We start from the raw sequence: 12993 nt of genomic DNA on the forward strand, positions 1-12993 counted from the left end.
GTAGGAGTGTCTGCTTTGGGGAAATATACATGCAAACATTTCAGGTGATGGAGGATCATGTCTATAGCACATTCTCAAATGATTCAGAAAAAGACTAAGGAAAACGGGTATGTACATGTACGAACACACACACATGCACGATTCTTGTTATTTGTGAATTTGCCTATCTGCTAAATTTATTTGTAATTCCAAAATCAATACTTGCGGTACTTCAGCAATTATTGGCCAGCATGTGCTAAGTGGCAAAAAACTTGAGTTGCCTGAGAAACACACCTCCAGTCAGGGTGGGACAAGATGACACCGGCCTTTCTTGTTCCAGCACTGACACGGTAAATAAGCTTCCGTTCCGTTGCCTATTTAGTGTTACGGTCTTCACATTTTTGGGCTTTCTGGTGGCAATCTTGCAGTTTCAAGTGGCCCTTAAGCTGGTGCTTAAGGGCTGTCCAGTTTCCTAAGTACCAGGGCTGTGATGCACCTTACAGAGAAGAGCCGCAGACAGGCTGGGTTCGGGCATGACTTACATACAGCACTGCTGGCCACGAGTTCAATGTGAACAAATTAACAACACATCAGTGCAAGTTGTCTTTAAACAGAAACACACATAAAACAAGGTTAGGGGGTGACGGCTGGGCATGACCAGAGGCTTCCAGGGAACCTGACCAGGTACCCCCAGAGCATCCGCTCATTCACTTCGCTGAGACTTCACACAATAACCCGCTGGGAGACAGAAAACCCACCACGTACATGTGGGAGGGGGGCAGGAGGGCGCAATTGAACCGGTAAGGAAATATGGTAAAGTTGACCCCATGAGAGGACTGCGGTGGGTCCCAGTGAAGATACGCAGAAAGGGGACACAGTGAGGAGAGGCACGGAGGGGACAGAGTGAAAGGATGCGGGGGGGGGGGGGGCCCAGGGGGGGGAAATGGTGAGGGGGGCCGATTAAGGGACATGGTGAGGGGATGCGGGGAGGGGCGGTGGGAAGGGGATGCGAGGAGAGAACACTGTGAGGGGACGTGGGAAGAGGAACCAGTGAGGTGATGCGGGGATGGTCCCACTGACGGGACCTGCTAAGGGGACCTCTGTGAAGGGACCCACTGAGGGGACCGCGGTGAGGGGACCGCGGTGAGAGAACCGCAGTGAGAGGACCCGGTGAGGGCACCGCGGTGACGCGACCGCAGTGAGAGGACCCGGTGAGGGGACCGTGGTGAGGAAACCCATGAAGGGACCGCGGTAGCCCCCGGGTAGCCCACTAGGCAAGAACAGGCAAGCTCTCCATCGAGAGCTTTACCAGGGTCAAGGCCCCTACCCCACTCGGGGCGCCGCTCGGCTGTGCCGGCTGCGTACCTCGCGGTGTCCCCTCTGCGGCGCGGACTCTGGCTCTCTCCGCGCGCTGCTCTCCGTACGGCCGACCCCTCCGCACGTCTGCCGGGGGCCTCAGCTTCGCCGCCGTGACTCAGCTTTCCCGCGCAGCGCAGTCGGCCAAGAGCGCCTGCGCGGAACCACCTCACCGTGACTCAGCGGCTCCGAGAAGCGGCCGGACTGTTCGAGAAGGGAGGCGGTGGAGCGAGGAGTGCCGGGTCCACGGAGCCGCGGGAGGTCGGGATTGGCCGGCCGGGCCGTGACGTCATCGGGGCGCGCCAGGAACGCCGAGCCTCCGCGGGGCGGGATTGGCCGGCCGGGTGGTGACGTTATCGGGGCGCGCCGGGCAGGTACGGGCCGCGGCATCTCTCTGAGCGCTAGGAAGCGAATAAATGGCCGGAGCCTCGGTGGTAGGCGATGCTTCGCACTCCCGCGGGCTTGGACGGTGGGGCGCCGCGCGTCGGATCCCATTTTCCCCGGCTTTTTGGACTTGTGCCCCGCGGCTGGCCGCTGGAAGGGACATCCATCTTCCCGTCTCCGCCGCCTCCTGCTCGCCTCCGCAGCCACCCGGGCGCCCGACTAGAGCCAGGTCCGGGGACGGGAGCGGGGCCCGGGTCGCACGGCGGGGAGGGCTCCAGGTGCCAGCCGAACGAGTCCACGGCCGGGGGCTGGGCCCGATGAGACAGCGACGCGCTCACCTGCCGCGGGCTTGTGCTCCGGGGCGCGGGCAGTGGAGACGTCGTGCGCGCTCGGGACCGGAGTGGGTGGGTGCTGGGACGGGAGTCACAGCGTTCTCTGAGGGTGTGGAGAAGCCGTGACGGTCGGGGCAAAGGCCCCTTCGGAGGAGTGACTCTGAACCACGATCCGAGGGGAGGAGCGGGGCGGGGGGAGACTGGGGACAGCACGGCGGACGCTCCCCGGAGTGGACCCTCCAGACCTGACTTCTGGGGGTGGGGAACTGGGGACAGCGCGGTAGACGCTACCCGGAGTGGACCCTCGGGACCTGACTTCTGGCGGGGGACGGGGAGCTGGGATAGCACGGTGTACGCTGCCCGGAGTGGTTCATCCGGACCTGACTTCTAGGAGGGGTACTTGAGAGGGTTGTGGGTGCTAGGTCCTGGAAGGGATCTCATGAGGCCTGTTAACGGACTCCAGTTCCCTCTGGAGCGCAGTAGCTTCACCCTTCGTCCACCTGGTTTCCACGTGAGTTAAGCGCTTGCTCTTCTCTCTCATCAACTCCGGGTTGTCATTAGGGAGCAAGTTCTGAGTAAACCTCAATGCATGAGGGAGTAGAGAACAGCAGGGACAGAGCTGAAGCTCTTCTAATTCGTGATTTGGCGCCTGGCAACGGTTTTGTGTGTGTCAACAAGTATACTCACTCCATGAAACTGTGGCCCAACTTTTGGCCGGCCTTTGTGTAAGTTGAATATGGAAAACCCCTGTCAGCATGAGTCAGAACAGTTTAAAGGAAACCTGAATTCCGGGTGAGATTCTTCAAGTAGGAAATTAAAAGACCCAAGAAACAGTGGCTGCCCTAATAGGGTGGATTCTGAAGGAGCTGATACTTGTACTCAAACTTCTTTTTACCTTTGCTGAAAAGCAGCAAGAATTTGTGATGCTTTAGTGCCCTGTGGGGGCCCAGGATGACTTGGGCATTGAATGCTTCCCACAGAGCATGTTTATTTTCTTCGCCCTAAGTTATGAACTCTGGGGACTGAAATGATGGCCATCTTTCCTTACCTGTTTTAATTCTTGTAGGTGATCCATCTCTCTGTCATCTGTGTTTGGACACTTCCAAATAATGGAGTTCCCTGATTTGGGGAAGCATTGTTCAGAAAAAACTTGCAAACAGCTAGGTAAGCACTATTAAGAGAATGTTGATAGACAATGTGTTTTGTTGGCTGTTTAGTCGGGAAGAACATACTGTTTTATTAATTAGCTATTCTCTGGGTCTTGGCTCTGGTGGCTTTTCAATATTGAGAGGCTGGCCTGAGGTTCGGGTTCTGTTCAACATTGTTACTCAGCGTCTGCTGAAGGCCAGGTGCCAGGGCCAAGTGGATACAAGTGTGCTGCTTATATATTTGTGTTTATTACATGGGATGGGTCTCTTTTGAGAAGATAGCTTTATAGGGGCACCTGGGTGGCTCGGTCAGTTAAGCATCCAACTCTTGGTTTTTGGCCCAGGCTGGTGAGAAGGAGCCTGGAGTTGGGCTCCTGAGCTCAGTGGGGAGTCTGCTTAAGTTTCTCTCTGTGCCCTCCCCCTACCCCCTGCGGCCTCTCTCTAAAAGAAAGAAATTAAATTAAAAAAAAAAAAAAAGAAAGAAAGAAAAGATAGCTTTATAAGTTCTTCAGTTTTGCTGGCATTGTGAAACTTATGATCCCTGATGTTTTTCTCACGTGTTTTTCTCCTCAAGGATGTATTTGGTAGGTGTAAAGAAATAGGTAAATTAGAAACAGGTAAATACCTGTTTAATGTGCTCTAGAATATTTTTGTCCTGATCTTTAAAATGGTTTTTTGTTTGTTTGTTTTAGATTTTCTTCCCTTAAAATGTGATGCATGTAAACAAGATTTCTGTAAAGCCCATTTTACTTGTGCTGCACATAAATGTCCCTTTGCATTCATGAAGGTAATTTATCATACTTTATTCCAAGGAATCTTGTTTTTCATTGTCTAAAGCTGTGCTGTCCAAGTAGTAGACATTAGCCACATATAGCTAATAATTTCATTCAAATGAAGTGAGACTTAAAATCCAGTTTCTCAGTCACATTAGCTACATTTCAGTTGTTCAGCAATCATATGTGGCCAGTGACTACTGTGTTGGACCGTGCAGATGTGGCACGTTTCCACCATCATGGGGAGTTCTAGACGGCACAGCTCTAAAGCAGCAGGTTTCATTTTTAAGGGCTCTTGAAGTCAGATTGTATCTAAACCTTCAAAGCTTGCTTTCCATGTTAAAATATTCTGTTCCTTTGATTCATTTTGCTGAGAAAAAAACAGGAGTATCTTTGTGAAGTGCAAGAAATACTTGACAAGATATCTAATCTGGGAGGTATTAAAAATGCTTATCTGGGGGTGCCTGGGTGGCTCAGTGGGTTAAAGCCTTTGCCTTCAGCTCAGGTCATGATCCCGGGGTCCTGAGATCGAGCCCCGCATCAGGCTCTCTGCTTAGCAGGGAAACTGCTTCCCCTTCTCTCTCTGCCTACCTCTCTGCCTCCTTGTGATCTCTGTCTGCCAAATAAATAAATAAAATCTTTTTTTAAAAAATGCTTATCTGGGTAACTTTGCAGTCTTGGGAATCTTTTTAGTGGCAAATAGTACCTGGTAGAAACGGGAAGATGAATAGGACTCTAAGAACATCAACCTGTGTGAGTCCAGATGTGTGATCCCTCTGTTACTGACTTTGCACGTGGCCCCCAGCCTATATTCATTTTGTTTCTGGTGGTTCAGAGGTTATTTTAGTGACTTCTTTGGGTCTGTACTGCTGCTTCCCTAGTGGCGGTTAGAAACACGAATGACTTAGCATTATTATGTGCTTTCATTAGTGTTGGCCAAGGTCTGACCCTCCAGCATTTTCTAGGTTATCTTGAGGGTGTGGGGGAGGGTGACTCATATTTACCAGGCCTCGATGACTAGGCCACACAACCCAGTTTATTTGTTGGCTGTGACCTCCCCATGCCTCTAGATAGGGAGAGTCTGGCCAGAGATCATTAATAATGCTTTATTTCTCAATTTGGCAGACTTGTCACCTGACTTCTGGGTGACCCTTCAGCTCAGCCCTACAGACAGTAGGTCCCATTAATTCTGTGATTATCTGTTTGGATGTCAGTTGTCACCTCTGTTTTCTTGCTGAGCTAAGTTTCTTTAGCTCCTGCCTTGGCTCTGAGGTTTTTAACTGCTGGGCATGCAGCCACTGGGTGCCTTGTTCTTCCCTCCAGAGCTACACAGTCTTGGGCTTGGCTGGTCATTATGTACCTGAGAGCTCAGCCTAGCCCTGTGTTCCCTTGTCAGGTGAGTGAGTTTCCCTGCGCGTGAGAGCCACAAAAGGATTAGATAGGCTGTTGGCAATTGAAGGGAACCAGAGGGTCTTTATGGCTGGTGTTTTCTTCTTTTTCTCCATTCTGAGGGCTTCGGGCTGCTTCACCACTCACTGAGATGATGCTGGACAGAGCCAGGCTGCCCTGAGACCAGATCAGTTTCACCAGCTTCTCTCCTTGGCTGCCTTTTACTCATTGTTTCAGGCTCATTTCCACAGTTAGGTAATTGTCTGTCATGTTTAAATTCCACTGGATTCCACCTTTGGCAGCTCTACCCTGAATCTTTAGGGTTGCCTTACTGTAAATCCTTTGTTAACTGTATCCCCTTCTAATGAGTAGTCGAAAGATCAGTGTGTGTACCCTATGTGATTTTCAGTGCGCTGTGCTGTTGTATCTTTTTCTTTCGTGAGTTTTGATGGTCTGAATCTGGAATATTCTCTTATATCATTATTTTTAGGATGTTCAGGTCCCAGTGTGCCCACTTTGTAACAACCCAGTCCCAGTAAAAAAGGGAGAGATACCAGATGTGGTGGTCGGTGAGCACATTGATCGAGACTGTAATTGTCATCCTGGGAAGAAAGAGAAGGTAAGGACGAATTATGTCCACTCTGTGACTGTTGGTTTTCCCTAGCGGGGAAAGGTCGATTATCTAACTGTGGTCTGTAGTACTCATCATTTGTGTACAAAATAAAATCCTCGCGACACGTCAGTGTTTCCCCATGTTGTCATGGCTTGGGTTCTTATGGTTATATGAACATACTCTGAATATCAGAATCTACTTTGGGATTTGTTTCCCTTATAGGATTCTTACCTTTTTCTCTCAAGATGGAGCATTAAGTGTTTCTAGAATCATTCTGTTAATGTGTACTTTTCCTAAGCTCCTTCTAGGAAAACATAAAAGGATACGTAGAATTTGAACATTCAGTGTTCTTGCTTTTGTAGTGTTATTATCTGTGTGAAAGCTCTCCGTTTGTTCATTTGGAGTAAATCATGTTAGGAAACACAGTAGGCCCTATTCTCCACAGCAGGTGCTTTCAACTTGTTTGTTGGCTCCGACTCCTGAAATACAATGAAAATGACAGGAAGCAGATTTTTTTTGCTTGTCTTTTTTGTTTGGGGTACTTCCTTTTTCTCCAAGTGTGTGTCTTGTTGTCTTTTAAGTTTGTCTTGTTCCCTATAGTTTTGGGCATTGCCTGTTGACCACAGTGTGGGCTGAGCATGGAGTTCCCTCCCCCTGTTCCCACGTGGTCAGGTCTCTTGCCACCCCTTCCCTCCCAGCAGACATGGTGTGTGCTCCTGGACCAGTGTCCCAGTTCTCCATAGATGAGAGATTCCCTCTCCATTTCTCTTATGCTAGATCCTAGTTTCCTGCATCTGTCTCCCTTACGAGGGCTCTCTGATCTCCTGTCTTATGTTTTTCTTTCTTAGTTTTCCCCTTATTTGGGGAGAGGCATATGTTCCACGTGCGAAGGACCATGGAAGATAAATGGGAGGTTGTGTATATCACAGGGTCTTTGTTCTCTGTTCTTCCTTGCTCAGCTGCCGGGGGGTAGCAGCCTGGCTTTAGAATCTTTGTTTGAATATTTGTGGGCGCTGGTTTGTTTTCTCGCTGGGAATTTCCCAGCTGTTCTCCACTGGGCCTTTGTGGGACCAGTTTTCTGTCTGGCAGCTTGGAGGCTCTCTCCCCACCCCACCCCTCCTCTCCTCTGCCCCATCCCCGAGTTTGGAAACTTCACCCTGACTGTTCCTTGTGTGGATCCATTCTCATCTGCCGTCCTCTGTAGACAGTGGACCCTTCCAAACTGGAAGCTCCAGTGTTTCCATCTGGAATGCTATCTTGGATTCTTTGATTTCCTCTAGACTCCTCTCCCTTGGGTGCTGGGCCTCTTGCATAGGTCTCCTTATTTCCTCTGTAAGTTTCCTTTCCCTGTGAATTCTACGTCCGGGGTGTTTCTTGTGCGTCCCAGTGAATGTGCTCCTCACGAGCTGGGCTGAAGCTGAGTGCTCACTTGCACGGTGGGGGCAGCTTGGACTCTCGCCTTTGCTCTGGGTCATCTGCCTGGTCCACCTTCTGTGCTCTGTGATTTCAGTTCTTTCTCTTGGGCTAATCGGATTCCCCACAGAAGGCATTCTGTTCCCTGCCTGGAGAGCGTGCTGTGGCTTCCGGAATTGTGGAGCTAGGTGGAGAGAGCTCTCGCATCTCCTCCGCAGGGAGCGTGAAGTCCTTACTGCCTTCTGAGTGCTCATCCCGTGTTTCTCGTGCTCCCCCTGCCCATTGCTGGCCCTCCCAGGCCAGCAGCCTCTCTCAGACCCTCAGCCAAGCGTGCGTCTGCTGCTGGGCTCAGGTGCAGCACTGCAGGTCTGTTCTCAGACAAGCTGCCACTCCTGTGGTGGTCCCATGGCACCCTGAGCGGCTGCTACAGCCAGTTTCAGAGATGTTGGGAGTTTTGTTTATGAATAGGGGTGTTTCTTGACCTTCCCCACCAGCTTACAGTTTGGCTTTCTTGTATCTGCCAGGTTCATTATTACTTGAGTGCTTTTTTCCCCTAAAATCTTGTAACTGTTTTTTTTTTCCTCCTTATCTTGGTCCTTGTGGGTTTATCCCTTTTCAGAAAATCTGCTTCTTGTCATTTTCATTGTATTTCAGGAGTCAGAGCCAGTATACGTGTTCAGTTCTCCTTCCTTAACCAGAAAAGTCCAAGGACCCTCAAACTGAACTTGCCCTTGGTTGACAGCACGTAATGTGTGCCCTCTCCCCTCAGACTGCAGATTCTCAGATGCTCAGGCCTTCCTAGGGTTTGGTCTCAGCCAGTTCTACGGCTTGCCCTTCCCAAAGGCCCTACCAGGTTACTCAGGTTGTTTTTCCGAGATGCCCAGCTTCTTGTTCCTTCTTCCTTCTTTCTTGTTGCTCTCCAAAATAGCATATGGGCTTTCAAGGAGCTCGAGACTTCAGGAAATGGGCATTTGTCAGGCTTAAGTCTCAGTTTCCAGTCATGAATCCTGGTTTATAGTTATGAACTACCTGGTTATGTTACATTATTTAACGTAATAAGCAGAAGTTTTGTTAACCCCTCCTTGCTGTTTTCAGCCTCCAACATGACAGAATAAGCTCTGTATGCCTTAGCCTAGCACCCAAAACCTTTTATTCACCAGCCAACCCCAGTCCCCCTCCATAACCCCATTCTCGCTGTGAGTCCTTAGGGCTTTGCCCTCCAGTCATTCTGTAACTTCTAAAACCTGCCTGCCTCTATCTAAGACCACATCTGCACTTGCCATGCTTTCCTCCTAAACTGACAGGGTCAGTTGACAGGGTCTTCCTTGTTCTTGGCTCACCCCAGATTTGGGACCCAAGTCCATCCCCTATCCCCACCCCTGCATGCCTGCGCTGTGTGCACGTGCTCCAGTCGCTCGAGGCAGCCCATGCCTACCCATTTTTTTTTAAGATTTTATTTATTTATTTGACAGACAGAGATCAAAAGTAGGCAGAGAAGCAGGCAGAGAGAGAGGAGGAAGCAGGCTCCCCGCTGAGCGGAGAGCCCCATGCGGGGCTCGATCCCATGACCCTGGAATCATGACCTGAGCTGAAAGCAGAGGCTTTAACCCACTGAGCCGCCCAGGCGCCCCTGCCTACCCATCTTTGCTGGAGAGCTGCCCTTGGGCTTCTAGATGGGTACCTTTTGGCCAGCATCCTTGCTTTACAGAGTCGGCAGTGCCTGGGAATTTATATCACTCCTTCACCCCATCCCTACTGCCCCCTGCAAAAAAAACCCCGAACCCCAAAAACATAACAGGTATAGAGACTACAGATTCTTCAGCTCCATGGAATGTGTCCAGAGCCCCTGGAACCAGCTGCCTTCTGTATAACTGGCATGATTCCACAGTCTTGGCCACCTTCTCTTTGTGTCCCTGGTCCCCACTCCTGTGGAGGGTTTTTTTGTGTGTGTGGTGTTTTGTTTTGTTTTGTTTTGTTTTGTTTTGTTTTGTTTGGCCTGAGAACACCTCCAGTCATCCCACATGAATCCCCAACTTAAGATGCTGCTTTTGTGTTTGTTAAAACTTTGCCATCCCCTTGGGCGCCTGGGTGGCTCAGTGGTTAAAGCCTCTGCCTTCGGCTCAGGTCATGATCTCAGGGTCCTGGGATCGAGTCCCACATCGGGCTCTCTGCTCAGCAGGGAGCCTGCCTCCTCCTCCTGTCTCTCTGCCTGCCTCTCTGCCTACTTGTGATCTGTCTGTCAAATAAAAAAAACAAAAAACAAAAAAAACAAACTGTGCCATTCCCTTAGTACTCACCTGTTTGAATGAAATCTTGACCTCTTCATTCCTTGTAGCTAAGAACCATTTCTCGTTTAAATGTTGGTGGTCTTATTGGGGCTTGTTAAATAATTGCTTATTGAAGCAATTCTTGCTTTCTCAGATTTTTACGTTCCGGTGCTCAAAAGAGGGGTGCAGGAAGAAAGAGATGATGCAGGTGGCTTGTGACCAGTGCCACGGGAGTTTCTGTATTCAGCATAGACACCCTCTGGATCACAGCTGCAAGCACGGGGGCCGCCCCATCGGCGCAGCCGGGTGAGAAGCGAGGCTGCCTGTGACGTGCTGGCTCATGTACAGGGACACCCATGGGACCGCCTGACCCCCGTGGTAGGGATAGGGCGACTCTGAGCATTTACCAAACTAAGTTGTTGAGGTGGAATATTTGTTGTAGGAGTTTGGATGAATATAATCTAAATTAAAATTGGATTTTAAATTAAAGTTGGATTTTAGTTGTGTTTTTTCCTGTGGTTGCCAAAACAAAGCACCTTCATCAGCAGTTCAGTCTCCCTGCTCTTGGAGGCACAAGTCTGAGACAGACGTGTGGCGGGGCGGGCTCCTCCCGGAGGCTCTGGGGTAAGCCGGTTCCAGGCTTCACCCAAGCTACAAGTACTTTGCTGGCATTCCTTGGCATACTTGGGCTGTGGGTATCTCTCCCCCCAACCTGTATGTCGATCACTTAAGTTTTCCTTGTGTGTCTATGTCCAGATGTCCCCATTTTATGAGGACATGGTCATACTGGGTCAGGGTCCCACCCTTCTCCAATCTGAGCACATTTCAACTGTGATGACCTTCCTTCTAAATGTCACATTCTGAGGTCTTGAGTGTTTAAGACTGTGAGGCTCTCACTTTGCTGGGGACGTAACTCAACCCGTTCACGTAAAAAGAGCACCTTCCTCAAGTCAGTGAAAACGTTTGCCTGAACTGGCCGTAGAATGCTAAAGTTTACCTTTTCGTTCCTGGTAGTTTCTCAGGTCGCCGTGCACGCAGCTCTCCAGGTGAGCGATGAAGGGGTCGATGACTGTTGGTCTGACCTTTCTATATAGGTGCGCAGCTGCCCGAGCCTCTGAATCCAAGCCGTCAGGAGCGTTAAACACACTGTCCACCAGTTGGCTGGCTCGGCGACTCAGGTATGGGTCTGGACGGCATGCACAAGGGCAGGTGCTTTGTACCGGGGGCCGTGGTTCTTGTCTGAGTGATCAGCACTTCAGAGTCATTGTAGTACTGTTAACAACTGACCGGTTAAAATGATGTGCTCGTCTGTCGGCTCAGTGTAAGGAAGGCTGAGAGATCTGGATATGAGTCTTCTCTGGCCCCGAGTTACCAGCGCAGTTCATTCCAGCACAGACCGTATCTAGCAGTAACAGGTCTACGGCTGGTTGTCAAAATACCTTATTTAGCCTAGTGCTTTTGTGTGATCAGTTGCTCCTGGTTAATCAAGACGGACCTAAAAAAATAAGCTGTTCTTCTCTTCTTTTTCAGGTGGAAAGTAAAGAGGTGATGGGACTGTATCAGCCCACAGTGGCATGGTGGCTTGTGTGTATCACTGTAGCAGGGCAGGTAGTGTTGGCGCTATAGTGGCTCTGTACTTCTCCTCGCAGGCAGTGTGGAATGCCATTAAAACTTTCCCAGTAAAATGTACGTGTTTTGGCAGAATAAACAGGAGGATTTTGATATTCTAAGTTAGGCTAAAGCTACTCCATCAACCTGCTTCCTCCACATAAAGTGACATAAAGGTTGATCTGGTGCACTTGGATCCTTCAGAGGGAGGCTCTGCCCTGGCCTGAGTTCCTCAAGAACAACCCAGTGTTCTGGAAGCCTCTGTCACTTACACAACCACACAGCTGATTTATTCTGTCTTCATCTTGTGGCTGAGGTACCTGAGCCCAGGAAAGGTCGGGGAGGCCGTGGGCCTACTGTGTTAAGGTCCTTGTTCAGAGGTGGCCCCAACACACAGTCCCTGTTCCACTGAGCAAACAGCTCTGGCCATACAGACTCAAGTGCTGGGTTTACACTGACAGTCTCAGTCAATGAAGGATCCCCATGTCCTGTGACCCTGGGCACTGGGAAACTGAAGCAAGATGGCATTTGAGTTGGGTTCTGATCTTAACCCACTGGTCATCCACCTAAACATCCAGCTCTCCCCTTGCTCCTGTCCAGGCGATGACTTCTGCTTTCAGAGCCTCAAAATGCAAAGCGGGGAGAGGCTTCTGTTCAGTTTCCATTCCAAAAATAGGTGATCAGAACTATTTCTGTGGGCTTAGTTGGTGGTGCGCGTTCTGGACCAGTGGTTCTCACACTTCCCAGGCTCATGATTGTGTGGAAGGCTCCTCTGAAGGGTGCTGGTCCCCACTCCCAGAGTCTTCTGGTTCTGTGGGGCTGGTGGGCCTTGAAAATTTGCACTTCTAGCAAGTTCCCAGCTGATGCTGCCGGTCTGGGGACCCCACTTGGACAAATAACTTCTCTGTATCTGTGCTGTCCAGTACATGGTCACTAGCCACAGTTTATGGAGCATGGGAAATGCATTCGGCCCAACTGGGGTTGAATTTTTAGTTGCATTTAACTTAAAGGCAATTAACTTGATGTGCTTTTTAGAAAACTCTTCAGTATGTTAACTATGGTATGTGAGTCTTCTTTCATCTATAAATTTTAAATACAGGTCAGCCCTTTCTCATGAAAACATAATACGCAAATTGAGAATCAAAAACACTGAGCTTTGAAGACAATACCAAAAAAGTATGTGATTGTTGAAGTTATTATTTACATGTCGAAATGCTAATATTTTGGGTATGATGGATTAAATAAAGCAATAAAGTTAATCTTACCTGTTCTTGTTTTAACTGTGGCTACTAGAAACTTTAGAAACAGGTAGGTGGCTGGCATTATATTTCTTTTTTTTTTTTTCTTAAGATTTTATTTATTTATTTGACAGATCACAAGTAGGCAGCAAGGCAGAGAGGGAAACAGGCTCACTGCAGAGCAGAGAGCCTGATGCGGGGCTCGATACCAGGACCCTGAGATCATGACCTGAGCTGAAGGCAGAGGCTTAACCCACTGAGCCACCCAGGTGTCCCCCATTTCTTTCTTTTTTTTTTTTTTTTAAACCGTTTCAGGGTTTTTTTGTTTTGCTTGAGAGACAAAGAGTGAGCACAAGCATGAAGAGCAGCAGAGGGAGAAGCAGCCTGATTCTCTGCTGAGCAGGGAGCCCAAAGCAGGGCTTGATCCCAGGACCTTGGGATCATGACCTGAGCGGAAGGCAGACACTTAACCAACTGAACCACCCAGGTGCCC

General features: G+C 49.6%; 1 protein-coding gene across 2 annotated transcripts; it reads left to right on the top strand.

Moving 5' to 3' along the window:
* The first annotated feature begins 1690 nt into the window (after positions 1-1690).
* LOC111145822 (zinc finger AN1-type containing 2A) lies at positions 1691-12509 on the top strand. 2 transcript variants are annotated; one of them, XM_022501074.1, is made up of 7 exons: positions 1691-1948; positions 3118-3215; positions 3892-3986; positions 5852-5980; positions 9809-9960; positions 10749-10832; positions 11185-12509. In XM_022501074.1, exons 2-7 carry the CDS (start codon positions 3161-3163, stop codon positions 11201-11203), a joined length of 534 nt encoding a protein of 177 aa, XP_022356782.1. In that variant the 5' UTR covers positions 1691-1948; positions 3118-3160; the 3' UTR covers positions 11204-12509. The 2 variants fall into 2 exon arrangements, with proteins under 2 accessions (XP_022356782.1, XP_022356783.1); XM_022501075.1 differs by lacking the exons at positions 10749-10832; positions 11185-12509 and having other exon boundaries at positions 9809-10146.
* Positions 12510-12993: the final 484 nt, after the last annotated feature.

This window comes from Enhydra lutris, unplaced genomic scaffold, assembly GCF_002288905.1.
Source record: "Enhydra lutris kenyoni isolate GAN:26980312 unplaced genomic scaffold, ASM228890v2 scaffoldscaffold13, whole genome shotgun sequence".
Classification (NCBI taxonomy): Eukaryota; Metazoa; Chordata; class Mammalia; order Carnivora; family Mustelidae; genus Enhydra; species Enhydra lutris.

Coding starts and splice junctions, on each gene's coding strand:
- LOC111145822 (XM_022501074.1), top strand. CDS start 3,161: ATGGAGTTCCCTGATTTGGGGAAGCATTGTTCAGAAAAAACTTGCAAA. Junction 5,981..9,808: donor ATCCTGGGAAGAAAGAGAAG/GTAAGGACGAAT, acceptor TTGCTTTCTCAG/ATTTTTACGTTCCGGTGCTC. Junction 9,961..10,748: donor CGCCCCATCGGCGCAGCCGG/GTGAGAAGCGAG, acceptor CTTTCTATATAG/GTGCGCAGCTGCCCGAGCCT.